The 25,224-nt window shown below is 39.2% G+C and overlaps 2 protein-coding genes across 6 annotated transcripts in view; one reads left to right on the top strand and one right to left on the bottom strand.

The window, feature by feature from the left end:
* Positions 1-10,544, top strand: part of gak (cyclin G associated kinase) — a 28,463-nt gene extending 17,919 nt beyond the window's left edge. The window contains exons 12-29 of the mRNA XM_084945531.1: positions 1,935-1,984; positions 2,128-2,276; positions 2,508-2,630; positions 2,740-2,873; positions 2,979-3,173; positions 3,283-3,400; positions 3,491-3,570; positions 3,745-3,938; positions 4,124-4,285; positions 4,409-4,575; positions 4,718-4,979; positions 5,076-5,270; positions 5,416-5,553; positions 5,669-5,755; positions 5,856-6,122; positions 6,514-6,662; positions 7,825-8,001; positions 8,203-10,544. Of these exons, the coding sequence (XP_084801657.1) occupies positions 1,935-1,984; positions 2,128-2,276; positions 2,508-2,630; positions 2,740-2,873; positions 2,979-3,173; positions 3,283-3,400; positions 3,491-3,570; positions 3,745-3,938; positions 4,124-4,285; positions 4,409-4,575; positions 4,718-4,979; positions 5,076-5,270; positions 5,416-5,553; positions 5,669-5,755; positions 5,856-6,122; positions 6,514-6,662; positions 7,825-8,001; positions 8,203-8,304 (2,749 nt within the window). The 3' untranslated portion in view covers positions 8,305-10,544. The remainder of the gene's footprint in view (positions 1-1,934; positions 1,985-2,127; positions 2,277-2,507; positions 2,631-2,739; positions 2,874-2,978; positions 3,174-3,282; positions 3,401-3,490; positions 3,571-3,744; positions 3,939-4,123; positions 4,286-4,408; positions 4,576-4,717; positions 4,980-5,075; positions 5,271-5,415; positions 5,554-5,668; positions 5,756-5,855; positions 6,123-6,513; positions 6,663-7,824; positions 8,002-8,202) is intronic.
* Positions 10,545-11,386: 842 nt separating this feature from the next.
* Positions 11,387-24,480, bottom strand: LOC146376498 (uncharacterized). 5 transcript variants are annotated; one of them, XM_084945535.1, is made up of 12 exons: positions 24,188-24,480; positions 21,527-21,970; positions 16,072-16,119; positions 15,046-15,089; positions 14,471-14,867; positions 14,180-14,212; positions 13,977-14,027; positions 13,750-13,854; positions 12,821-12,919; positions 12,596-12,709; positions 12,345-12,441; positions 11,387-12,245 (listed from the first exon to the last, which is right to left on the bottom strand). In XM_084945535.1, the coding sequence occupies exons 1-11, from the start codon at positions 24,230-24,232 to the stop codon at positions 12,379-12,381; spliced, it is 1,443 nt and encodes a 480-aa protein (XP_084801661.1). In that variant the 5' UTR covers positions 24,233-24,480; the 3' UTR covers positions 11,387-12,245; positions 12,345-12,378. The 5 variants fall into 5 exon arrangements, with proteins under 5 accessions (XP_084801661.1, XP_084801662.1, XP_084801659.1 ...); XM_084945536.1 differs by having other exon boundaries at positions 11,387-12,173; XM_084945533.1 differs by having other exon boundaries at positions 11,387-12,441; positions 24,188-24,243; positions 24,338-24,480.
* Between the last annotated feature and the right edge of the window lie 744 nt (positions 24,481-25,224).

Below are 25,224 nucleotides of genomic sequence, written 5' to 3'. Positions count from 1 at the left end.
CAGTGCCCACCATCCTAGCTTTCTGATCCTAACATCACACATTCAGTAATTCAACTGAGTGAATGCAGAGCATGATGTGAATGGACAAATTCCCATATATATTGGTGAAATAACTGGAAAATTATATCAGCGACTGACACAGTAGGGCAGACTCACTGTCCGTGAGTTTTCCAGGAAACTATTTTCTGCAAATGTAAACTCATTTTATGAGAACTTTGTTTAAAGGTAACTAGAATTGGTAGCATAGCAGTGATGGCCTTCGATTAAAAGGGTAAAGTACTCATTAACTTCAATTAAATGGCCTTTAATATAGCAATCATATTTCTTGCTATAAATTTTAAAAAATATGCATTTTTCTTTTCTGTCTGAGGGAAACAACAACCTTTTGATTTTTGCTTGTTATTTTTGTCAAATCAAGTGCGATAGCTCATTTAGCTCAATTGATTTCTTACTTTTAGAGAACTTTTAACTTATAACTCCACTAACATATCCATAAAAAAATCCACATGTTAAAAATTACTTAATAACATATCTGTATAAAACTGATGTCATGGACTTAACATTAAGCAGTAATTAAACAAACAATATAGAGCTTAAACGACTTGTTAAGCCTGAGCCTTCGTCTCTGATTCTTCAAACCATGTGACAACACTTAACTATGTCTGGAACTGAAGATAATGAATCCATACAAAAGTAGGCCAAAAGAAGCATCCAGCTTGAAATATTGAATTTACTGAAATGTAATGAAGAAATGACAGTTACGAGGAAGGTAAAGAAAACCATCCAATACAACTGCATATTTGCTGGAGAACAAATGCAAAGTCACATGACTGCAGGAAGCTGTCGTTTTGACACTGGAGTTTTGGTGTAGCTTGACTCAGCTGAGCTTTTATGATCTACATGGAGAATCCCATGATATCCAGTATTACTTTTAATTTAACTTCAGCTCAAAAATCAAAAAGGCTATTTAATTTACATTTGACTGTTTTCATCTGTTTAACCTTTTTATTACATTTCTCTTTTCAAACCCGTTTACCCGTTTTATCTGCTATCTGAATCATCACATTTAATTAAGTTGTCATTCAGTTGCATGTTTTGCTATTGCTTTTGTTTTTTGGCTGTCTTTTTCCTTTTAGGGTTTACCTTAACTCAGAATGTCCATATTGTTTTAATTAAAGTAGCTTCGGCATGGGTTGCAAATGTATAATTGCAATCGCAACTTTATATGTAGGCTGTGGTATACAAGTATGAGTGACTGTTTGACTGAATGTTGGAAGTTTGATTATGGTTCCACTACTTACCTAATATCATTTTCAGTTATATGTCTTAATTTGCATCATCTATTTGTCCTAATACTGATTAATACAGATGAATTTAATCATCATAGATGGGCCAAGCAAAGAAACTGAGCTATGGTTTGTTTGTCTGTCCTAAACTGTGCAGTAGAAATCAGGCTGTGTTCTTTTACCTGTTGTCATTGTTCCAGTATGATTGCATGTGCAGTAAGATCCAATGAAACCTAACTACATAAGTTTACTGCCAGTATTACTTAATACTCACTACTATTTGTAGTAATGAAAGTTGCCGTAATGAATGCTGACAACAAGCATCTGCCAAATGCTTGTGCTATAATAAAGACTCAGCGGAAGGATAAACTGGGGACTGTCTTAATCAATTTTGCATAATTATTGAGGCAATATTCATCAAAACTGTTTAAAATTTTGTACTGAATGGCTGCTCTGGCAGAGATTAATATTTTCAGTTGATAATATTTCAACATCTGAGATTCAAAACCAGAGTTGAAAAGTTTTTTTTTTCAGTCTCCCAGACATTAATCACCAGTTTAATTTCCTGTATTTTCTTAAATGTATCATTTATGCTTCTAACTTGTTTACATACTGCTTTTATAACGGCACTTGTCATTTCTGTTACAGCTATGCCAAAGGGGACCTGGATATTTCTTACATCACCTCCAGAATTGCAGGTAGGTAAAGTGCCCGAACACTTTAGCATTCAGTGACTATTATTTGATTGTCAAGTAATTTAATATTACAGAACAAGCATAGCATCATTGGTTACCCGATTCATACATGCCTGTAATGAACGTGTGCGCGTGTGCGCGTGCAGTCATGTCTTTCCCAGCAGAAGGGGTGGAGTCTGCGATAAAGAACAACATTGAGGATGTCCGTCTGTTCCTCGATTCACGTCATGCTGGCCACTACGCTGTGTACAACCTCTCCAAACGATCATACAGGCCTTCTCGATTCCACAACAGGGTATGCACTTTGTGATACAAGGTTGTGTCGGTGTGGGAAATAACTTAAACCAAGGCTAAATTATAGCTTTGTGTTATACTTTGTTTACTCTCAGTGATCACAGGTATAGTAGTGTTTATCTGTGCTTTTGTCATGCATAAGCTTATTATTGCCACAACAGTAGCTATTGTTGAAGCATGTGTCCTTGTTACGTCACTATTTCAGTAATTTGTATTATTTGTGCGCGCGCAGGTTTCAGAGTGTAATTGGCAGCTGCGCCGTGCCCCTAACCTCCGCAGTCTCTACAGCGTATGTAAGAACATGCATCTATGGCTCAAACAGGACCAGAGGAACATCTGTGTGGTACACTGTCTGGTAAGTAAGTCAGTCCTTTGAGCCTGCTCTTGTAGAGAGGAGTACATGGCGTCAAATTGAATGGAGTGTCACCTGTCATAAATTTAATGTGTACCCTTTCTGTGTGCAGGATGGCAGAGCAGCATCAGCAGTGGCAGTTTGCTCCTTCCTGTGTTTTTGCCGCCTTTTCACCACCGCTGAGGCAGCAGTCTATATGTTCTCAATGAAACGCTGTCCACCAGGCATAGCACCTTCACACAAGAGGTATTGAAAAATATTCAAGTTAAAATGTGTAGAAAAGAGGACTGGTGTGTGTTGGTCATCCTTAGTAGGTCACGTATCAAATACTACATGATCTCAATTTTGCAGGTATATAGAGTATATGTGTGACATGATGGCAGAGGAGCCCATCATCCCTCACAGCAAGCCTGTAGTTATTCGCTCCATCATCATGACACCAGTGCCACTGTTCAACAAGCAGCGTAATGGGTGCCGGCCATTCTGCGAAGTCTACGTTGGGGATGAGAGGGTGCTCACCACATCACAGGAGTATGACAGGATGCAGTAAGTTTGTTTTTTTGGTTTGTACAAGGATGGCTTGACAAGTTTCCCTTTATTTTAACAATCTAACATGTATGTTACTGTTTTCCTCTCTCACAATCTCATGTTTCAGGGATTTTAAGATGGAAGATGGGAAAGCGGAGATTCCTCTCAATGTTACCGTTCAAGGAGACGTGCTGGTGGTGATCTATCATGCAAGATCTACGCTGGGAGGACGTCTGCAGGCAAAGGTATAAATACAGACACCCTTGCTTAAAGCCTCAAGGTGGCAATGAATATGAAGAAATGCACTTTTCAGAGCATTTATAATTGTCTTTCAGATGGCGTCCATGAAAATGTTCCAGATCCAGTTCCACACAGGCTTTGTACCAAGAAATGCAACGACTGTCAAGTTTGCCAAGTACGTATGTTGCCTTGATCCATCACATACTGCTGCAGGTTATATTTTCTTATTATTTATTAACAGCTGAATGTGGTCTTTATTGTTAAACTTTTACAGCTGCACTGCTTGTAACAAATAATTTAAACTATACTTTCTTCATTATTTCTTTTTTATCTGCTTGTTGTTTTTCAGGTATGATTTGGATGCCTGTGACATCCAGGAGAAGTACCCAGACTTGTTCCAGGTCAACTTGGACATTGAGGTTGAACCCAGGGAGAGGCCCAGCACCAAGACTCCTCCATGGGAGGGCTTTCAAACCAAAGGCCTCAACCCCAAGATCCTTTTCTCCTCTCGTGATGAGCAGCAAGAGATCCTGAGCAAATTTGGTACATGGCTTTACTTTGCCTGAATATTAGTTTAGTAGTGGAGAAGCATTGGTAGAAAGTGTTGTCATCTGTTTATTTTATTTGTATATTAGATGTTTTACTTCTTACGTGGCTTTAAGGTGCTTTTAAGTTCTTCTAAGTTTGCTTCTACAGATGAAATAAACTTGGATCCTTTATCACTGCAGGTAAGCCCGAGTTGCCTCGTCAGCCAGGTTCTTCGGCGTTTTATGACTCAGAGTCGGCCCAGCCAGCTCAAACCCCAGACAGCTCCAATGCAACAGAACCAGAGTCTCCGATGAGCAATGATACTAATTCCAGCAACTTTTTCCAGACCCTAGACTGGGAAGGTAATGTACTGTCATATTCTGTTCTGTTAATCTGTAATGTGTAATTCTATTAATCCGTGTAGCATTTTCTTAACAAACCTTTCTCCCTGGAAAATCTCACTGACTAGCTTCCTGTGATTATAGATGTACGTAGCGCTCAGGATGCCTCAGACAGTCAAGAAGGAGGATATATGAATGAACAGGAGGATCTGAGTGATCAGTCAGAAGGAGAGTCCTATTCTTACTCTGCCACCAGTGGAGAGCCAATGTCACGTGACCACAGCGAGCCACTGTTTGATTCTGACTTTCAGGTGCAGAAAATCTTTGGTTGGCTTGTATTATTTTATCAATAAACTATTACCCCGTTTATCACACTGTTAATTACTACCAAAATTCTTTATTCCTTGCATCCATGCATTTCTTTATTTTCTTGGTTTCCTTGTCTCCTCTCAGACGGCTTCTCCTGCAACACAGGAGGCTCCTCCTGAAGACACAGCTGACCTCTTGGGGTTGAACTCTGACCCTCAACCTCCAACCTTGTCCTCAACTTCGTCCTCTGCTCCACAACACGGAGACCAGGGAGGAATGAAAGCTGCTTCTAGCAACAGCGACCTCCTTAATGACTTATTTGCACCTCCTGCTGGTCAGACTGGAGCAGTGCAGGAAGACTTGTTCTTCAGTGGGCCAGCCAGTGGAGCCACACCAGACCAAAAACGTAAAAGCTGAGGCTTCACACATGCTTACTGCATTATTCTGAGATTTCTTGGGTTGCACTTAATAGATATTTCCTGTCACTTTGCCTGTGTTGCAGCCATGGGGGATCTTTTTGATCCGTTTGGGATGGGGTCGGGTTCTGGTGTTGGCTCCAGCGTTGGTTCATCTCGACAAGCCTCTGGACCAGACCTGTTTGGAGACTTGTTGGGTTCTGATAGTTCAGCAACCAGTGGATTTGGTTCAGCTCACAGTAACGCCACTCCTGCTTCCAACACCAGCCTCTTCAACCTCAGTAAGTACATCAGTTCCTTGACATCAGTCATTGTTATCGCCCAGCTATCTTTGAGCTGGATTTCATATTCTTTCTTCTGGTAACATTTTGTATTTACACTGGAAAGAGTCCATTGTTGACACTTAGGATGCTTGTGTTATTACAGATAAGCTTGTAAATGATACCCCTAAAATGACATCATCAGCCAGCCAACCAGACCTGCTGGGTGGGTGGGACAGCTGGGCAAAAGGAACCACTGCTGGCATGAGCACCACTGCCAGTAAACCAAGTTATACCAACACAGGTAGGAGAAACCTTTCTTACAGATCTTTTGGTGACTGAAACATTTTGAGATTTAAAGCCAAAATCAAAATTGAAACCAGATAAAAGTGTTGACTTGTATATTTTGATCATTTTAGCTTCTGGTATGCCATCCATGTCAAAGGCCAAGTCTCAGACCTTTGATCCTTTTGCTGACCTAGGAAACCTGAGCTCCAACTTGCCAGGTAGGAGCTCATGTAAGCTGAGGAGTTATTTCCATAAAAGAGGAAGACTGTCAATCTTATAAGCCTTTACATTTATCTCATCTCCATCTTTTTCCTGTAGGTTCCTCCAGCAGTAATTTTTCTGGGCCATCCTTCGGCACAAAGGGTCCTTCTTCCTCTTCTTCCTCTGCTAAGCCTCAAACTCAGCCATGGCAGTCTGCAAGACCCACCTCAGCCCAGAACAAACCTTGGATATCTGGATCTGGCCCCAAAGGGTCTTCAGCTTCTCAGCCTGCAGGAACACAGTCCTCTAAACCCAACTACAACCTTAACTTCTCCAGTGTGATCGGTGGGAGAGAAGAGAGAGGAGTTCGTGGGCCTGGATTTGGTAAGAGAGACATGATTACAATACTAGTTATCTATTTTGAACAAAACAATACCAGTGATATTACAAAGTTAAATTAAGTTTTTACAATTTAGAAAATTAAAAATGAGTAGAAAACCGATTGATTCAGTTAGTTTGTCCAGAATTTTGCCTTGCACTGTATGTAATTAGCAGTAAGCAGGGGAGACCATCAGCAGCTTAAAACAGAGGCTGGAAACTAAAAAGATGGAATTTGGAATATTTATGTTCATTACTTTGCTGATTTTCTGTTATTATTTTGTATTTTCCCGGTCTTCTCATAAAAGGCTTCTCATTGTATGACTAACCCTAATAAATGCCCATAAAATTTCCATATCATAAATAATTCCGTTTTATCTGTGCTGCTGACACTCAGGCCCCAAGCCAAAGGTAAAGGAGGATGATTTCGGGGATCTGCTCTCAACTCAGGGTTTTGCTTCTAAACCTGACAAGAAGGGACCAAGGACCATTGCTGAAATGAGGAGACAGGAGATCACAAAAGACATGGATCCTCTCAAATTACAGGTAGGTAGCAAACTGAACACATATGTGAAGTCACTTTTATTTATATGCCACATTTAAAAACAGAAGTTGTCTCAAAGTGCATCAAGATATAAATAAAATCTAAAACTCACATAACCATGACTGCAACCATAAGAGTTAAAAGGTAAATGTGCTAAAAACATGGTTACAGTAAAACATTTACAAAAACATTCAAATATAATAGAATTAAATTATTAAAAAATAAATGAATGCATAAAATTGGAAACAGTAACCAACTAACTAAGCTTTTAAAACATCAACAAAAACAATAAAGACTTGTCTAAAGGCAGCAAAAAATTGGTAGATCTTTAGAAATGGCTTGAAATTTTCAACTGTTAAATATGATTTATTATGTTTCATCTGTTTCATGTCTGCAGACAACAATGAAAGTCACTTTTTAGGCAGTAGTGGTGGGCTAACAGGAGATGATGGGAGGATGAGCTAAGAGACTTGTGGCAGAATATGTGAAGGCCATGTTGGACACTTACAAACACACAGTGTGTGGACCTGGAGAAAAATCTAATCCTTGTGAAAAGAGTCACCATTGTCCACCGCCACAAAAAGCCAGCCAAGGATGACGACCAAGAATCTCGGCTTCATTGAAAAAAAGAGTCGAGCAATGATAATGTCAAAAACAACCAGATTTTCCAGTGTTTGCAATGTCATCCCATCTATATGCAATATCTGTTTATGAACTGCAAACAGCAGTGCACTACTTTTCTCCAAATCCTCATGCAACATGCCTGGGCACCCAGTGAAAATTGTCCCCTTACTGGTGACTTTTCCATCTTTAGCCTGTGGTAATAATGCGGTGTGTACCGTGAGCAATCAACTGATTTCTTGGAAACGTGGTAGAGTTGTGTTTTGGTTTTTTTTGGTTTTTTATTACAAAATCTGTTTGCATTGTTATTAAAATAGAGTAATTCAAAGAATGGTCAGAATTGGACATCTTTGAGTCAATGAACATTTTGGGCTTGGCCACGTTTTTGCATACTGCGTCACACATGTAGCAGGTGATTTTACTAAACAACAATGAGATTGAGTACAGCTAGGATGCCTTTTGGCAGGTGAAACTCTGCTTTCATCAGCTCACTCATACAGTAGCTTCCAAGTAGTAAAGATTTGTTTTGTTATCACGCTGTAGATCTTGGACTGGATCGAAGGGAAGGAGCGAAACATCCGAGCACTGCTGTCAACTCTACACACAGTGTTGTGGGAGGGTGAAACGCGCTGGAAGCCTGTGGGCATGGCAGACCTGGTGTCAGCTGACCAGGTGAAGAAATACTACAGGAAGGCTGTGCTGGTTGTCCATCCTGATAAGGTACAGTATCAAATACAGTGAAAGTGCTTTAAAACTTAAAAAAAAAATTCCTAGCCAGAAAAGTGCAGCTCCTCTGTTTGTGAAACAACAGGAAATGAGATGAATCTCGAGTATGACTTTACGGTCTTCTTTCAGTATGAATGCTCTTGTTTTTCTGTTCTTAATTCAGTATTAAACTGCAAACCTTTGAATTCTCTTCAGGCAACGGGCCAGCCTTACGAACAGTATGCGAAGATGATCTTTATGGAACTGAACGACGCCTGGTCAGAGTTTGAGAACCAGGGATCCAAAGCACTCTTCTAAAATCCTGGCCTGGATTCCAGCTAGACCAGACCAGACCGGACCAGGCCGGACTGGATTTGGCCTAACAAAACAGGAGACTGGGCCAGATTGGACAGGACTGAGCCCACATTGGGCCTTAGGGGCAAAAAGCCTCTGAGAGGTGTCCTCTCTTCCATTCCCTCCCCCCTCCTTTACTTTCTTCTGTTTCTTTGATCAAAAAAAAAAGACCTTTTGCCTCATGTCTGGCTGTAATGAAAGTTTCCTTGCTGGTCTATAAACAGCCAGTTAAATAAACATTGTGATCGGTCTTAAACTCACTGCCTACCTGCATGACTGCCTGAGTGGTGCTGCAAACATCAGGAGGAAGGATTAAACAACAATCACTGAGAAGACAAAGTGGGAACAAAATCAGATAATACAAGGACTTCTAAAATTATCAAGATGACTATCATGATAGTGATATTCAGATAAAACACCCCAACACTAATACATTACCTGTAGCTGAATAGTTAATTCATTTGTGCTCGACACTTGTGCAAACAACCGGTCCTTAACTGAGTGGCAAACCTGAACTGAGTGTGGCTGTAAAATAGCTAGCATGTCAGCCAACATGAACGTTTGCAGAATGTTGTCCTGAAAAATAAGTTTTTATGTTTAGTTGCCTCAAAAGAGCCAATGCTGCTGCTGAATCATACTTGCTGTAGCAGGGATTGGATTTTTTTTTAAAAAGATCCTGCAGTAATGCAGAAGTAGGATTTAAATCTCCCCAGGATTTTTAAACATAAGATCTATTGAAAATGACCTGTATTACCTGTACTGCTGCACCTTCAGGGGTGAAGGCTTCTTTGGGGTTTGTTCTCCAGACAATTGCCTGCTGAACACTACTAGTGCTGCTTGTACCATTCTAATTAATTTTGCTGCACACACTCCTGAGATTGATGTTAAATCATGCTATAAACTCAAGTGGGCAGTCTGTTGTTTTTGAAGTGCTCTTTTAATCCCTCCCACTCAAGCTACACCATGTAGCTAACTGCATGCTCTCCTACACCAGACCTCTAAACAACTTGAGGTAGTATGTTTGATTTTTTTTTTTTTTTTAAACCAGGGTAGTCCACATGGGCAGCAGCTTTTCTTCTTTTTTTTTTTTTTTCTTTTTTTTTTTTTTGGATGAAGTGCTCTTTTTCTTGTAGCAGAAATGGAGAAGGGATCTCCATCGTAACTGTCATTAAGCCCTCTCTGTCTCTTTAAACTTCGCCCACCTCCAGCATTTAGTTTTGTTTTTTGAGGAGTAACTGAAGGATCGAAAAAGAGAAAATGGTGATTTAACCTAGTTGCTCTGTGTTTTCTGTTTTCTTGTTTTTTGGGGGTCCATTCTGTGTCTGTATTAATCTGTTTGTCGGTTAATCATCACTTCAGTGTAAATATGAAAGTACTATCCATCAGGTGGTTAAGAGAGCTGTTTTTTTGAGCTTCATGGCTGGTTGTGTGTGGAACATAAAGAAACCTTGTTGGATAAAATGCTTTCTTGTCTGCAATCACATTTTTCTTCTTAATTTAATTCTTAGCCTGTCCCGCACTTTGTTATTATTGTGGGTTCACGACTCTTTCCAACTCATTTTACCTTGTTTTCCCCTTTTTTTTTTTTTCTTTTTTTTTTGTATTTCACATTTTACCTCATGGACCAATCAAATCACCTGTTTTCTTATTTATTACTATGTTTTTGGGGGGAGAGGGAGGGAGGAGGGGTTGGTAACATGTATTCGTGCATATTAATGGCACAAATTGACCTAATATATATAAGTGGAATGTGCTGAGTTGAAATGGGAAAGTGGTTATTTGATCACAGTGAGCCTCTTTGTTACTGTCATTCCAAAGTATCAAATATCAATACGAATGTGCTTTTACAAATATATATATCCTCTCAATTGTTATGTGCTTATCAGTTGTCCATTCATTTGCCTTTTTTTTCTCTCTTAAAACAACTTTTCAAATTTTTGCTTCTGTTTTCCATTTTGAAATTTTGTTACCATTCAAACAAGGGGGCCAGCAAAATGAAAAGAGGTAAAAGTTATTTTGATGCTTGAAGTTTACTTGAGTCTCTCATCCACAATATGACATAACAGTATAAAGAGTGTTGATGGCAAAAAAAACAAAACAAAACTACACATCGCATCGGCAGTGTGCTGTACCAAATTACATCCTACTAATATGAATGTAGATTTCATTGCAAAAACAAAAAAATTAAAATCATTTTGACCTGAGGCAAATATTTGGTTGTTTTCTTTCTTTTTTGGTGGGGTAAGCGGAGCCTTCACATTCAGAACCAAATAGTCTTCTAAATTAGGAAAAGCTCATAAGTAACTTTAATTAGGCCTTAGTAAAAATATGCTACTTTAATAGTTTTTTTTGTTTGTTTGTTTTGGGGGTTTTTGCCTTTTCTCAGCGTAGTGGCATTACTACTGTCTTTGGAATAATGGGTCAAGGATTCAAATCCTGCCCAGGGCATGCATCCAGGATGGATCTCCAGGAAACACAAGTGAAAGATATTTAACTGAAGCCAGGATTTTATCCTGTTGGAAGAAGCCAACAACAGAAGATAGAAGAAGGGATCCAGGCACGATGGATCCATTGTTTATGCCAGATTTTACATGTTGCAGCAGAAATTGAGCTTCAGCAAACCAGGTGTTTTTTTCCAATCTTCTGCTATCCAGTTTTGGTGATTGTAGCCTGTTTCCTGTTCTTATTTGAGTTACTGTTGAGTTACTGTTGCCATGTTCAAAGAAGTGCAGCTCAGGTTGAAGTAGCTTGCAGACTTCATGCTATTTATTGCAAATATTCTTTCACATCTTCTGGCCCAAATGCAATTTCTGAAGCTTTAGTCCCTCTATTATTTGTCTTTTTCAGCTGCACTCCAAAGGGATAAAAAAAAAAAAAGAATTTTACTAATAATTTTCTGGAGAAAACAGGAAAACTGGCATAAAGTTCTTTAACAATCACAAAATAAAACCCTGTACAGACGATTCGTTTTTGGAAGATTTTAAAATTGAAGTTCTTGTCAGTCCAGCACTGACTGATTCTCTGATAATAAAGTAAAATGCAGACATCCCAATCAGGTACAGCTTTATTTCAAAGTTTAGGTATGCCCATCAGCAGCCCAACAGCAACCCAATTACATTTCCCCTCCAGAACACAGACTTCAACACGAAACTGTAGCACGTCATGTTGTCTAAATACGATGAATTGCAAATAGGAAAAGGTGAAAAGGAAAACAAAAAAAAAGAATCAGAAACTGACCTCATGCACTCAAAATCTGCCAGTGTCCAGTAGCCAGTGAACCTAAAACTGTAACTTCAGGATGTAGTTGTAGCATCACACTAACCTTAGCGCTGGCACTTACTTGAGACAGAGACAGTTCAAGGACAGAGAGAAAGCTGTATGTATATATCACATATGGTGGAAAAATACTACTAAGCAGTAAGTCAGTGATTTTGAAACAAGTAACAAAAAACAACACGTTTTGAAAATGGGCTTAAGGAAAAACTGGAGGTGCATTCTTCAATGCTACAGTATTTACATGCATGTGTGGAAGCAGATGTTCTACAGAGACGGAGACGTGCTGACAAATATCAGATCCTGTCCAGTATGATTTGAGAGAATCATCACCTCTGCAGCACTTCTGCTTCCACTGCTAAAACAAAATCATTGTACGCGGTTTTGGGGGTAAATGCTGTATAAAAGGAGCCACAATATGTTTTATTCTTCTGCTCCCTTGAATGCAGACATTTTTTGCATGTTGACATCTGGTTTGATGTTATAACAGAAACCAGGGCAGGAAAAGGCACTTCAAAGTGTGGATGTCTCTTCGATTTCCTGGCAGTTCGGTCTTAAGCCTAAAAAAATGAAAAGGTCAGCTGGTTGCCTCCCTGCAAGTTTCGAGTCCTCCAAAAGAATAAATGGGGACTCTGAAAGAGACACTGAGTCATTTGAAGATCAGAAAGTAAAAAATAAAATAAAAAGAAATAATAAGAGTCCAGGTTAATGATGTACTTAGAGAGACTTACAAATAAAAAAAGATCTGAGCTCTGTGATGTGGCTCTAGCCCTCAATAGAGACCTCTGGAACAATGTGTGCATTCAGCGCTGTCTCCACTGGCATCTCCTGTTGATAGTATTGACAAGACAATGTTACTAATAACATTAAGCTATCGCTCATCTCTGAGTACCTTAGAAAAGCCGTACTGGAAATGTCTCATTTTTAACTATAATTCTACTCAGTAAATTTACAATGCTCCTTAAAAAAAAAAAAGTATTACCACTGAACTGAGCTGCACAGACTCCACAGAGATTTCCATCTGACATTCCACCTCACGGATTTCTGACTTTGACGCTTCTGACTGCCTGTCCAGACATTTTGACTCTGCGGCATCCTGTAAAGGAAGAGAGAGAGAAAAACTAAGGGAAGTTCCCAAAATATATGCTTTAGAAGACAGCGTTCCATACAAAGCTACAGTATATGAATGTTAAGAAAGTATAATGACCGTGTGTTCTGCAGGTGCAGCAGCAGGTTCAAACTCAGAAGTCGTCACATCCACGGAGTCTGGTTGGGCACTCAAAGTGTCATTCACAGGTAAAATGTCCTAAATGCCACAGAAGAAGGATATGTTAGATGGTTAAACAAATTGAGCTTCTGAATGAAACACAGTAAAATCCTCCTGCCCATTCCAACAGACTAAAAGAGAAAAATTACTTACAATGAAAATAATGCATCAGGATGGAACCAGCTACCCCAGTAATTTAAAACTCAAGTCCAATACACTCCAACTGGGCACAATTTTAAATAAAGGATGAAAGCATCCTTGTGACATGGTGTTCAAATGTAACAACAGGAACAACAGCAGTTTTTCTGTTTTTATCATGAACATTATACTGCAGGTTTTTGAGCAACTGCTCATAATAATTAACAAAAAAAACAGAATAATTTTAACTTTTTTTTTTAAAAAATCCTTGTATTATAATTTAATGGATAATTTTAACCGTATATTTTTATGTTCTTGTTCCTTATTTGTTTAATTCTGTAGTCTCAAGTGTGTAGATACGATTTCAAGAAAGACTTAAATCGGACCCTAAATGTCCACAGATTGAAAATCTAATTTCATTACCTGGAACTACACTTAATTTAGCATCACTTTATAATAATACTACTACAGTACATAGTGCTCTATAAGCATTTAAATATTTACTACAAGATACATTTAAACTGCACTCCAGCAATGAGATTGCTACATATGACGGAGAAACATATCCCCACCTTCTTTACCATAAATTCCACCCAGGATTAGTCTATAAATGTTTGCCTTTCCTTCTGCCTCCTTTAATTTCAGTTAATTTATTTGACCTGATCAGCCTTCAGTGATTTTCTGAACGGTTCATATGTACACTGGTAAATTCCTGTTTGCTTAGCTGTCACCTGCTGGACAGCAGCAGACTCAGTGGCAACTTCTACTGCCGAGACGGATTCTGTCACAACAAACTCATCAACTGCTGTGGCATCAATCAGCGTGGCCACAGCATCCTGAATGTCAAAGGAGAACAAGATAAGAGAGAAAACTGTTCTTGTAAAATAATTAAAATAATGTTTTTTAGCATATGAGTAGTACATTTCTGTATTGAGGATTACATTTAAAATCTTTTTACCTCTTTGGGTTTAGCCTCTTGTGCTGTAGCCTCAGGGCTGGTGTCAGGTACCTTGTGAAACACAGGTGCTGATGTCATTGCTATGTCATATATGGAGATTGTACTTTTTTTTTCCATGCAAAAGCTGCCAAATAATCTAAAACACAAGTAATAAGGGAATTTCTACTTTACTTTTTTATCGACAGAGAGGGAAAAATACTCACTGCAGACGCCTCCACAGAATCAACAGGAGTGTGCTGATGTAAACAAACAAACAAACAAAAAAACAAACAAACAGGACAGAGTGTATCTTTAGTCTTTGCTATTAAATTGTGGAAAAAAAATACCTTACCCTTGTGATCATTTGTTCTGCTTATGACAAAACTTTCATTAATATATAGGACACGTGCTATACAAACAGAAGATGGCTGCAAAATGTGAAAAAGTCAATGTATTCTTGTAAAGACTAAAAACACAAAAAGAGAGAAGAAGAAAGTATTTCCATCAGGTGTCACCTCTGTTTTTATAGCAGTCTCAGAAGGGACTTCGGGTGCATTCTCCTCCGCCAACACCTCTTTCCCATCTTCAGCAGCTCGGGTTGTAGGACTGACAGCTGCTTCAGTCACTCGTTCGCTCTCAGGTACATCTGTGACAACCTCCACCACTGATTCAGCAACAGTCTCTGTAACCACCTTGCCCAGAGGAGGCTCTGCTTCAGCAGAAACTTGGCCACCGCTAACTGCATCTCCCACTGTTTTTTCAGAGGCTCGTGTCACAGGCTCTGGTACGGCAATATCTTCTGTGACAGCCACCTCCACTTCGACCTCAGTCACAGCACCTTTCTCTGCCAGGGCCTCAGCTCCCACTTCTTCCTGTCTCTCACATTTATCCTCTGTCTCCATATGCAAAATCAACACAGAGCACATTAAAAAACATAAAACACGACACCGGAGAGAAGAAACAGTGATTCTTGTTTTTTTTGTCAGTTTAAAGAGTACAGTTCATACAGAACAAAAGTACATTTACTTAAAATATACCATCATTTTTGTCATTATGATGATGCAATTTTAATGTCAAGACATGTTTTACCTCCTGAGTCTCAGTTTTTATGATCGCAGAATCAACTGTGTGAATCTGGAAAGGAACCAAGAAAAGGACACTTAACAGCCAACTTTCATTATGAATGACTGACAACTGAATTAATCAGAACACGGTTAAAGGTTAAATCTATCACATTTATCATAATGTTTACTGCTGCAGTTCAAATGAATAGTTACAACTGCAGTGTGCATGATATATAAAAAGCCCTAATAACTGTAATTTTGGGTTGTTTTGATTCCCATTTTCTCATTTCTCAATTCATTTATATCGTTCATATATTAAGCTGTTTGCAGATCAATGAAACTGTAAAGAAAAATATGATTATTTTCTCTGAAAACTTTTGGAGTTCTTGAGCCAGATTGTGATCTGAGTGCTTGCATAAGAGGAAATTGTCCTGAGGGAAAAAGCGTAGTTGCTATTTATTCGATGTGAGGCTTAAGTCACAGGAGTTTTCAACACCTTTCTGTTGAAAGAATTGTTTCTTGTTCAGTGACTGCTGCTATGAACTTTTAAAATATGAGTGGAAACTGTGCGTCAGACTGTTTTTATGCACGCCATCATTTCTGCAACTGTTTAGGAGTCAGCAAAACCAGCACATACACAGATCTATGTGTCTGTAAAATGTAAACTTTGTATTTAATCTATGCATTTTACTTTTTAAACTATAAATTTTTGCGACTAATTAACAAAACCAGTGTGCTTTATTTGTCTATTAAAAGTTGACAGAGCATGTTTGTGTGAAAAATGCCTCCAGGGGGACCTTTAACCTAAGAATTCCATTTCCATGATGTGCCAATTCTTTTAGCTCCCACTGAAGAAAAATGTTCCATAGTACCTACATAAGCAGCTCAAAAATCAAAGTCTAGCTCACTTGTAAATCATCAAGTTCAGCTTTTGTTCAACTGTTACATGATTAGTCTGCTTCTGGGTTAGCCTAAAGATACAACACACTAGTGTTTGGTTTAAATGGAGACAAAAGAGGGTGTATGTGAATAAAAATACACCTTTGATTTACCTCAGTTTCAGAGGCAGCAACCACTGGAGCTTCAGATGAGGGTGTGACCTATGAGCACAAGAGGTTAAAGAGTTTATTCACAAGTTAGCAAAACATGAAAATACACATGCTTCATCCAACAAAACAGAGTGTAGATGGAAAAAAGAACATAACCTGAAAAAAGGCACTCTGGGATACGTTAACAAGTATATCAGGCAGTTAAAAATATGTGCCTCTTGTTGCATTGGAGCCAGTATTGACTTTTTAAAGGTTGAGCTTTGGGAGGGGCACACACCCATATGCAGCAGTACTAAAAATGTGCCCAGAGCCAAATAATTTTCTATAAAACGGTTCATGTGGCAGATCTGTAGCTGTGATGGGCCTGAGGATAAACTGCAGCTCGAGTCTTTTCTGCATCCAAAAATGGAAATATTTACCAAAATTAGAAGTGGAATTTGAACTGGCTTTCTAAACAAACACAAACACAAATATACGCACTCCCCTTACACTTTGTGTGAGCATAGCTGTAGCTGGGCAATTACAGGGGTATGACAACCCAATGCCATGAAAAACAGTTATTCCCTCTTTTTGCTTCCCTCTGTATAATCCTGCAACAGAAAACACATTCACATCATGAAATCTGTGTTCTCCCTCATATCCTTTCAATACAAAACTACTAAAATTTTAAATATTAAAAATGTTTGGTTCCATCTTTTTATTATAAACTACATACTGTGAACATGTTGCCACTGGAAAAACAATCAGATATTTTTAATACTGAAATGTGTTTGAATAATTACATGTTTACCAGAATACAATAAATGTCTTGCAGTTTACACTGATTTGCAACCATTTATTATTCACATCACAATATTGTTAGTATTACTCATAGGTGCGGTTATTTTCCAGACAATGATTCACCAAACAGCTCACATAGTGATAGAATTCATCCATATTTTTCCATCTTGCAGCCATGCTGCCAATGGCCAGTGGCACACCAACTGTGCAACCAAGTGTGTTGAGCTATAGTGACAATCACAGAGAGCGGCGTATAAATATTTTAAATCTTCATAGTCTGACTCAATTATTTAGTCTGTCTTGTGCCAGTTCTTCTTCAATATAGAGCAAAGTCTACTGCAGGCTGCTAATCAGCAATATGAGTGTTTTTTTTGTCCAGAATCACTCAAACTGATCTATTTGGACATTGAGTGACACACGACAACCTGATAACATTCAAAGATATCTTACTACCTCCACGTTTTTCTCCATCCTCCAGGTACTGTCATTTCTTTAACTTAAAAAAAAAAAATTTCATTAAAAAATAATTTTGTACATTATACATTGCTAAGTGTATAATTATGTCCTTAAAGAAACAGATGCATGCTCATGAACTCTGAATGTATCTATTGAAAATACAAGGGAACGGGCACTGGTTTTTGGAGGTCGCCATGTTGCCCCGCCCCATATGGACATCGTGTTTCCTTCTAATTTATATATGTGGCTAGAGACTGGCCACATATGTCGTACGCTAAAGACAGAGGAGAAAAAGAACTCGTATTGGTTTGTGCACCTTCAAGGCAAATTTTAATTCATATTTCTATCTTCAGACTCAAGGTATGAAGAATCGTACCTATCTTTTACCGCCTTAGAAGGGGTCCCCTCCACCAAAGAAGCGACATGATGACCTGCATAAAATGTCACACTTCTTTCTCATCTCAAGCCTCATGTCCTGAACTGGCCAGCACTCAAACGCTCAAAAATGTGCATTTTTATGTGTGCAGATATTATAATTACTTATTGTCAGCAGATTAGACGTGCGACCCTATTGTCTTTGGACACCTGACAATAAGCCAGGTAAACAACAACAGCAGCTGGTTGTAGACCAATATTATCCAAGTAATGTCCAACAACAAGTCCAACAATCATAGATCCTCTTCAAACAAAATTCCACTAACAGCGGCAAATACAGCAATGCTAACGAACAGAGAAGTTCATGTTCATGCTAACTCACCTCAGAATCATTATCATCAGAGAGGAGGGAGCTTCAAGTCATATCGGACTCCTTTTACAGCCTCCTCCACAGTAAACAGACATAGGCACCAGCAGAGGTAAACAGGGAACTGACAGCCTATGCTCACTACAGATGATCTACTGCCAGAGTTGTTTGTCCTACAGTGGCTACCATAGCTAGGATTATGCATTTGAACTGGGAGAGGTAAGAAAACAGAATTCAGATGACTTCAGTCTCCATTTTACTGACATCTAGTTGTGAGATTTTGAACACAGTAACTTTAACAATTTTTTATTAACCTCTGATAGATTATCAACCTAGCCTCTGAGGAAAGAAAGCAGTGGTTGCACAGTGTCTATACATGCCGAACAATTTCTTCCAGCACCAAAACAGCAAGTACTAAATGGATTTGCACAAAGATCAAATTCAACAGTCTTTCTAAATCAATTAGAAATGATTCATAACAGATAATTTTTTATTTTTTGGAACTGTGAACTATGAAAAACATCACTAGTGATGGAATGAAAACATGAAGTTAGAATTGAGCATAATAGGTCCATTTACAGGGGATGGGACATTTGTATGTACAATATTTTCTTCATTTTAAAGGTCAAACTACACACATATACAGACACACTTCAAACAGACAAATTTCCTCCCAGCATTGAATTAAATATTTAGTATTCTCCAGCTCTCAGCCCACCCAGCAAAGAATCAATTAGACATGGAACATGTAAAGGTTCAAATCACACGAGTTCATAAGGGATCATAGCCTGACACAGAATACTAACAGAAGTGAGGAGAAGCAGCATGCAGAAAGGAAAGGAAAGAAAATGAGAAGAATAGAAAAGGCAGAAGAGGATAAGAAATAGTCATAAAGAAAGTGGTGGGAAGCTAGAAAGTGTAGAGACAGAGCAAATTTATGAGGAAAAGAGGGGTAGCAGATTGGACAGGAGAGGAGTGGAAGAACATAGGAGAGGAACCAGGTACAAAATGTTCAGCCTACACAGAGGGTGAGTTGCACTGACTGTTGCTTCAGGCCACAAAAATGTAAATGCACTCAGTCAGTCTGTAGAATCCGCTGTGAGTTTATACTTTCTGCAGCCACATCCAGAGGTGGTGGGGCGCCTCTTGGGCCCAAGGGGCACCTGAGTTAAAGCCCCATTAAACCTCTTGGTCAGTCAGCTGACCAACTGTCACCATCTGTGGACTTGTGATGTTACAGATAAAAGTCACAGTTTTAACAGTGCAAGTGCAAAAGTTGTCTGCGAACAAACGTTGATAAATCTCAACAGAATAACTTGCAAATTGTCTCAAAATGAAGAAAAGTTCATAATATAGACATTAAATATTACCTTATTAGAATGACAGTCAATGATGATACATTTAAAATTTTGCATAAATGTCCAGTTTTTGTTATCTGACCTGAATCTGGCAGTGAAGCAATGAGGGTTAGAAAGTGGGATTATTTGGACCTGCACACAGATCAACTAGAAGTGAGTGGCATGGTGAATGAAAGCAAAGTCCTGAGACAGTGGAAATGACCACAGCACTACAGTATAACTACACAATGGCAGGCAGTCATTCTATAGAGATGTCTGTATGCTGCCTGTAAGGTTCAGTGGGCATAACCCATAGAGATTAGGGTTTACAAATAGAACTCCTAACTGAATGGCACAAGTGAAGTGAATAAGATGGACCCACTGGAAAACTGGGAAACAGTGTAACACTGAGTGAAGTCTTAACAAAAGGCCATGCTATTAATACTGTAGCACTGCCTCTCTCCTCTTATTTTAGGCTAGGAACACATGTGAGCATATACATGTACACCATTGGTTGTTGTCTATCCAGACATTTTTTTAAACTGCTTATCTAACTAGGGTAGAGTAGGGATGAAATCTAGCCCAGTTAATACTGGGGAAAAGGTTTTGTTCAGTTGCTGGAAGAGAAGCTGCACAGATTTGCATGCATGTGCAATTTACTGACTAAAACAGAACATCCTGTTCACAAAATATGTGCAAGACGGCTACAAGGCACAAAGCTCAACTTACAATTTAAAACTGCAAATAGTAAATTATAGATGAGCTAGAAACAATGTTGAGAAAACATTACTGCATAGAGGAAAACTGCAGAAAATATTGCAACTATTTAAAATTAACTGACAACAGCCATCCATTTCTTTACAAAGAACACATGATATACTGTAAGCTTTTTAATTGTATCCACAATCTTCTCTGACTCAAAACCACATTATGTGATGGCAAAGATAAAACAAATGCACACGATGTAACGTTTTAAAGATTTTCTCACAACACGATAGTAACCAAAAATAAGTAACTGATAACAAACTCACTATCTGTGATAACAAATAAGCCTGTTCAAAAAACATCAACAACAAAAAACATGCATGCTCAGAGTCACTATTTTGTTTTAATGTAGGTGATAATGGCCATTTAAAAAGTTGTTCCCAGTGTGCCGCCGATGATTCTTTCAGTCTCTCTCCTATTTTCCACCTTTTTGCTAAATAGAACATGTTGTTCCCTTCGCTTCACTACCTCCAACAATTCCAGCTCCCTTTTCCCATAAGGCCCCAAACACAGCAAATACTATTTGACCTGGCAACATCAGAGAAATAGAGAGAATCCATCTACAAAAACAGCCTGTTTCCATATAATCTCATACAAACAATATGTAATTTTGATCCCAGTGACATTCATTTAAAGGAAGCATTCATTCACCTATGAGTGGACGTCATTCACTCATATGTCCATAGAACTATATTTCTGATGAAACGTGCACACTGGTAAATTTGATTCTTACTGCAACTTACCAGGCTTGTAGAAGATGTTGACAGTTGCAGATTGCTAAAGCCCCATTCACTCGGGCCTAGAGATTGGTCAGCAACTCCCAGACAATTGCTGACCAGTAGGGAAATCTGTGTGTTCTGCAACCAGTTGGCAAATGGTTGCTGGCAATGGCAAAGAGGTATATGGTGCTCGACCAAGATTGTTTTAGTCCCTAGCAGATTATCAAAGCTACTAGCAGTGTGCATGGATAACGATCACTTGTTTGTAAACTACTCACCAAGCAGTAGTGAAACTAAAAACTACAACACAACCCATTCACCTTTATAGTAAAAGTTTTAGAATTAGCAACCTCCAGAAATCACTTTCCAGGTCGTTAAACACAAATTTCACCCAAAGTTGCCAGAGGGTCTCGAGGCCTTTGTGACTGAGGCCTAATGTATAATGTCTGATGTTAAAACCAGAAAAGACAAACGATCAATCTTTCCCTAAGGTGGTATAGCTGCAGTAGCTGATGCAGTGATCCCCATGCCGGGTGAAACATTAGAACTGTTGACTCTGGTGTGCGAAATGTTGGAAATATTTGTAGACATGATTTAAGTTTAGATTTCTGCATACAGAGGCACATGGGAGACTTATGGCTGCGATATCTGTTTCTTACCTCAGTTATTGGTTCTGTTTCAGGAATCTTGGGTTCAGGCTCTTGCACTACATTAGCTTTAACTGTAGAGGGCTTCACTGGTGGAGTCTCAACAGCTCGTGCTTCTACAGTGACAGGTGTTGGGACTTCAGTCTCAGCTGTCGCTGGAGTCTGCTCCAACAGCACAACCTCAGACTCTGGTGCCTGTACTTCATCTGGAATGGGCTTTGCAACAGGTTCTGCTTTTGGTTCTAGTTTGGGAGTTTCTACAGTAGGAACAGCAGCAGGAATGGACTGTGAGATCTTTTCTGGAGCAAGAGCTGGAGCTGGAGCTGGAGCTGGAAGTGGAGCTTTAGCCGCTTTTTTTGTGGTTCCTGCAGGGGGTGCACTCACTGCAATCCCCCGGCTGGCTTTCACCGGTGGATTGGCAGCATGTTGTTCTTCAAGTGCTCTTCTCTGGGCTTGCTGCAGGGCAGGAAAGACACAATAATATCTGATTACCATTCTGATAGTAGTATGAGAGGCATTATTTAAGTTTTTGGGCATACAGTTATCTTAACCCTCACATGTAGTTGGCTCGTGATAACATGAACTGATATTTTCTCTCAAAAAAGTGATATTTGGAAAATACAAAGTTTGCGAACATTTGCCTTTCCAAACAAAACAAAAGTGACACTTCATTTATAATGCCTTCAAAGACATGTTCAGTATGTAAAACAAGATAATAAAATATAAAAGTGAAATACAAAGAAAGGCAAATGACAGTGTATGAGGTATGGATGTTCTTGAGGCTTTATCGTGTTCAGATACTGATGTTATTGTCAGTTTAGCACCCAGGAATACCAGGCATGCCATACCAGCCACGTCCAACATATTTTTCAGCTTTGGACAAAACCCCCTCAGGCTTTGATGGAGGTTTTAGTAGTACAGACCACTAGAGGGAGGGGGAAACTGGGAGTAGACACAGCAAAGCTAGTTAGATAATGGGAGCTAATTAGTTGAATCAGACCGGTCCTGACAGGTTTGGTGAAGCGGGAACGGAAACCGTGCGAGTCAGCAGCACTGATGGGTGCCCCGCAGGCCAGACAGTGGGGCTAATCACATCATAATCAGGTTATAATCAGGTTACAATCACTCCCTGAAAATGCTTTTGTTAGGCTGAAGGCCAGTAAGGTATTCGCTGCACCCATGCTGTAAGCCAAAAGCTCATGTGTGTGAAAGCGCATATATCTCTGAGTATCTAGCTAGACACAATCAAAACAACTTCTGATTTTTGCCCATAAATCACCTGTAAACATCCCTATGACAAAGTAATACATTGTTTCCAATGATAAAAAGTTTTAACCATATTTCTCAGACTTTGTGAAACTGACACACATATGTACACATACAAAGGCATATGTGACCTGAGTATCATTCAGCTATATGTCTGAAAGTTCCAAAAACACATTCGCTTCCCGTGCTCGGATACCTCTGAGGTAAACCAATGATAAAATTGAATTGTGAATGACTTTAAGGGTGGAAGAATGAGAGAGACAGAGTCCATTCTGGCTAAAGTGGGGCAAGACATTCCTTCAGTCAACACATTACCAAATACAGATGTGTGGTGTTCAGAGTCATGCACTGGTCAGCCTGCCAGAAGCTTAAGTTTGGTGGGGGTTAGGGGCAGAGGCAATGAGGAAGGATGCCAGAAGAAGTCTGCACTGAAAAGGCTTACCAAAGCTGGAAGACTGGGCTTCAACAGTGCATCAGTGCATGCTTTTATTTTTTAGTTGTTGTTTTTTTTTATTAATATATATTGTTAATGATTAAACATATGCTAAAGAACAGTATTGGGCTATGGAGTATGGCGTTATGGAGATATGTGTGTGATTTTCTCATTGATCTCCCCCCACACCCACCCCTCCAACACACACACACACACACACCTTTTCTGCCACACCCCTTTTCCTCTGGGCACTGAATGTTGAAAAGTTACATGTCTCCAGTCATTCGGCTGAATTAGCGTACAACTGGCAAAGCGCATTATAAAGAGCAGCACTGTATTGTGTACTGCACTGCATTGTGTGGCCTACTGTATTTTTGGTCCAGAACATGAAAAACAGGCAAGTGGTCATTTCGTAGTATATTTAAAAAATACTAGAAAATGGAACTTATCGCATTTTATGATAAGAAATTCAAGATGTGCATAAACGTTTAATCTCTATCCGTAACCATTTAACAGAGCGCAACGAGAACATCCATGGCGCACAGGAGCTGAGCACAAAATTAACAATTTCTCTGTCTCTTTCTTCTAATATAGAAACCAGAAGCATGCTCGTTAAAATTAAAAATATGTGTGAAATTTATACGTTATTTATTTAGGTCCAGTTTTGGTACCTTTTTGGTACGGTCTTTTGTCGTTGCCAGATTTTACGCACGGGTTGCGGAGCGTCTGAGAGAAGCAACGACAAAGTGGAAATCTGCCAAACAATCACCAAACTGACTTAAGTATAACAAAAACAAAATAATGCGCAAAAAAGGAAAGAAAATGTAAACGAGGCAAAAACGCGTATTTTACATTTAAATCCATGTTTTTGCAGACCATTATTTTACAGTGAATTGAACAAAGAAATCCCATAATACTCTATACTTAATTTAAGAATAAACGCCTGACGGAAAAGTGCGCATGCCACCACTTACCACCCTTCTCATACGACGCTTGTTCTTCTTTCTCTTGCTGGGCATCTTGGTGCGTGCTGAGGAGAACGAGGATAAATCAAAGAAATGGAACAAGCAGAGAGGCAGAGTGAACAAAGTGGATGTTTATAAAGCCGACTGTCTTTCTGTTACCTCTGTACCGAACCTATAGGAGGACTTGGATGAAAGATAGGGGCGTGGAGAAAGAAAGAGAGAGGAGAGAGAGAGAGAGCGCGCGCACGAGAGCTCAGTCAGTTGTTTGTATTGGAGTTGGTTTGCCTAGCTGGATGTCGAGTTCTGTTATGTAACCACTCCATCAAAGCAGAGAGAGAGAGAGGTGCGAGGTTGTGTGGTGCCACACCCCCTCCTCTCGATTTGTTAGAAATATTTTGACGCAAATGGGAACACCGACGCACTTGATCTATAGTTTTCTGTCCTGTGAGACTTTTAATGTGTCGCTTCTGGAACAGAACATAAACATAAAAAGAACATAAAACACGCAATCATTATAACCTAAAAGCCATATTTGTTGAGAGAACAACCACAAGAGGAAAATACAGTCAGGCTTGTGCAGAAAACAGTGAAAACAGCCCCTGTCAGTCTTTTTTTGAATACATTAAAATCATGAAGCCAAATAATAGTGTTCATTGTGCTCGTTTTTCATGCAGAGAATAAAGAGAAACAAAGCTTGTACATGTGTCTATGCCCACCACCCCCCTGGTCTCTGCATCAGTTGTGAGAACCCATTGTTTCCAGTTCCTTGTGTAGCGTTGTGCCAGTTATTGTCCAATTTAATTAAATGCATAAGTTCCATAAACATATTTTATACTTCCCGTATGTTTTACACTGATATGGATGTTTGCGTTCAGTTTTCTTATCTGAGAACGATTTTAGTGTTTGGCCGATGCTAATAAACTGATAAAGCAATTTGACAGCATACACTGTGGCAGTTTTTGCTGAAGCCTTGCTGCTTGAGTTACTCCTCAACAGTGTGCAGAAGAGTGCAAAAGTGCAACAGGCAAAAAGTTATTTTATTGCCA

This window comes from Perissodus microlepis, chromosome 12, assembly GCF_051167445.1.
Source record: "Perissodus microlepis isolate ML-2025 ecotype Zambia chromosome 12, ASM5116744v1, whole genome shotgun sequence".
Taxonomy (NCBI): Eukaryota; Metazoa; Chordata; class Actinopteri; order Cichliformes; family Cichlidae; genus Perissodus; species Perissodus microlepis.
Note: the sequence above shows the minus strand (reverse complement) of the source record. Positions and strands in the feature narration are given on the sequence as shown.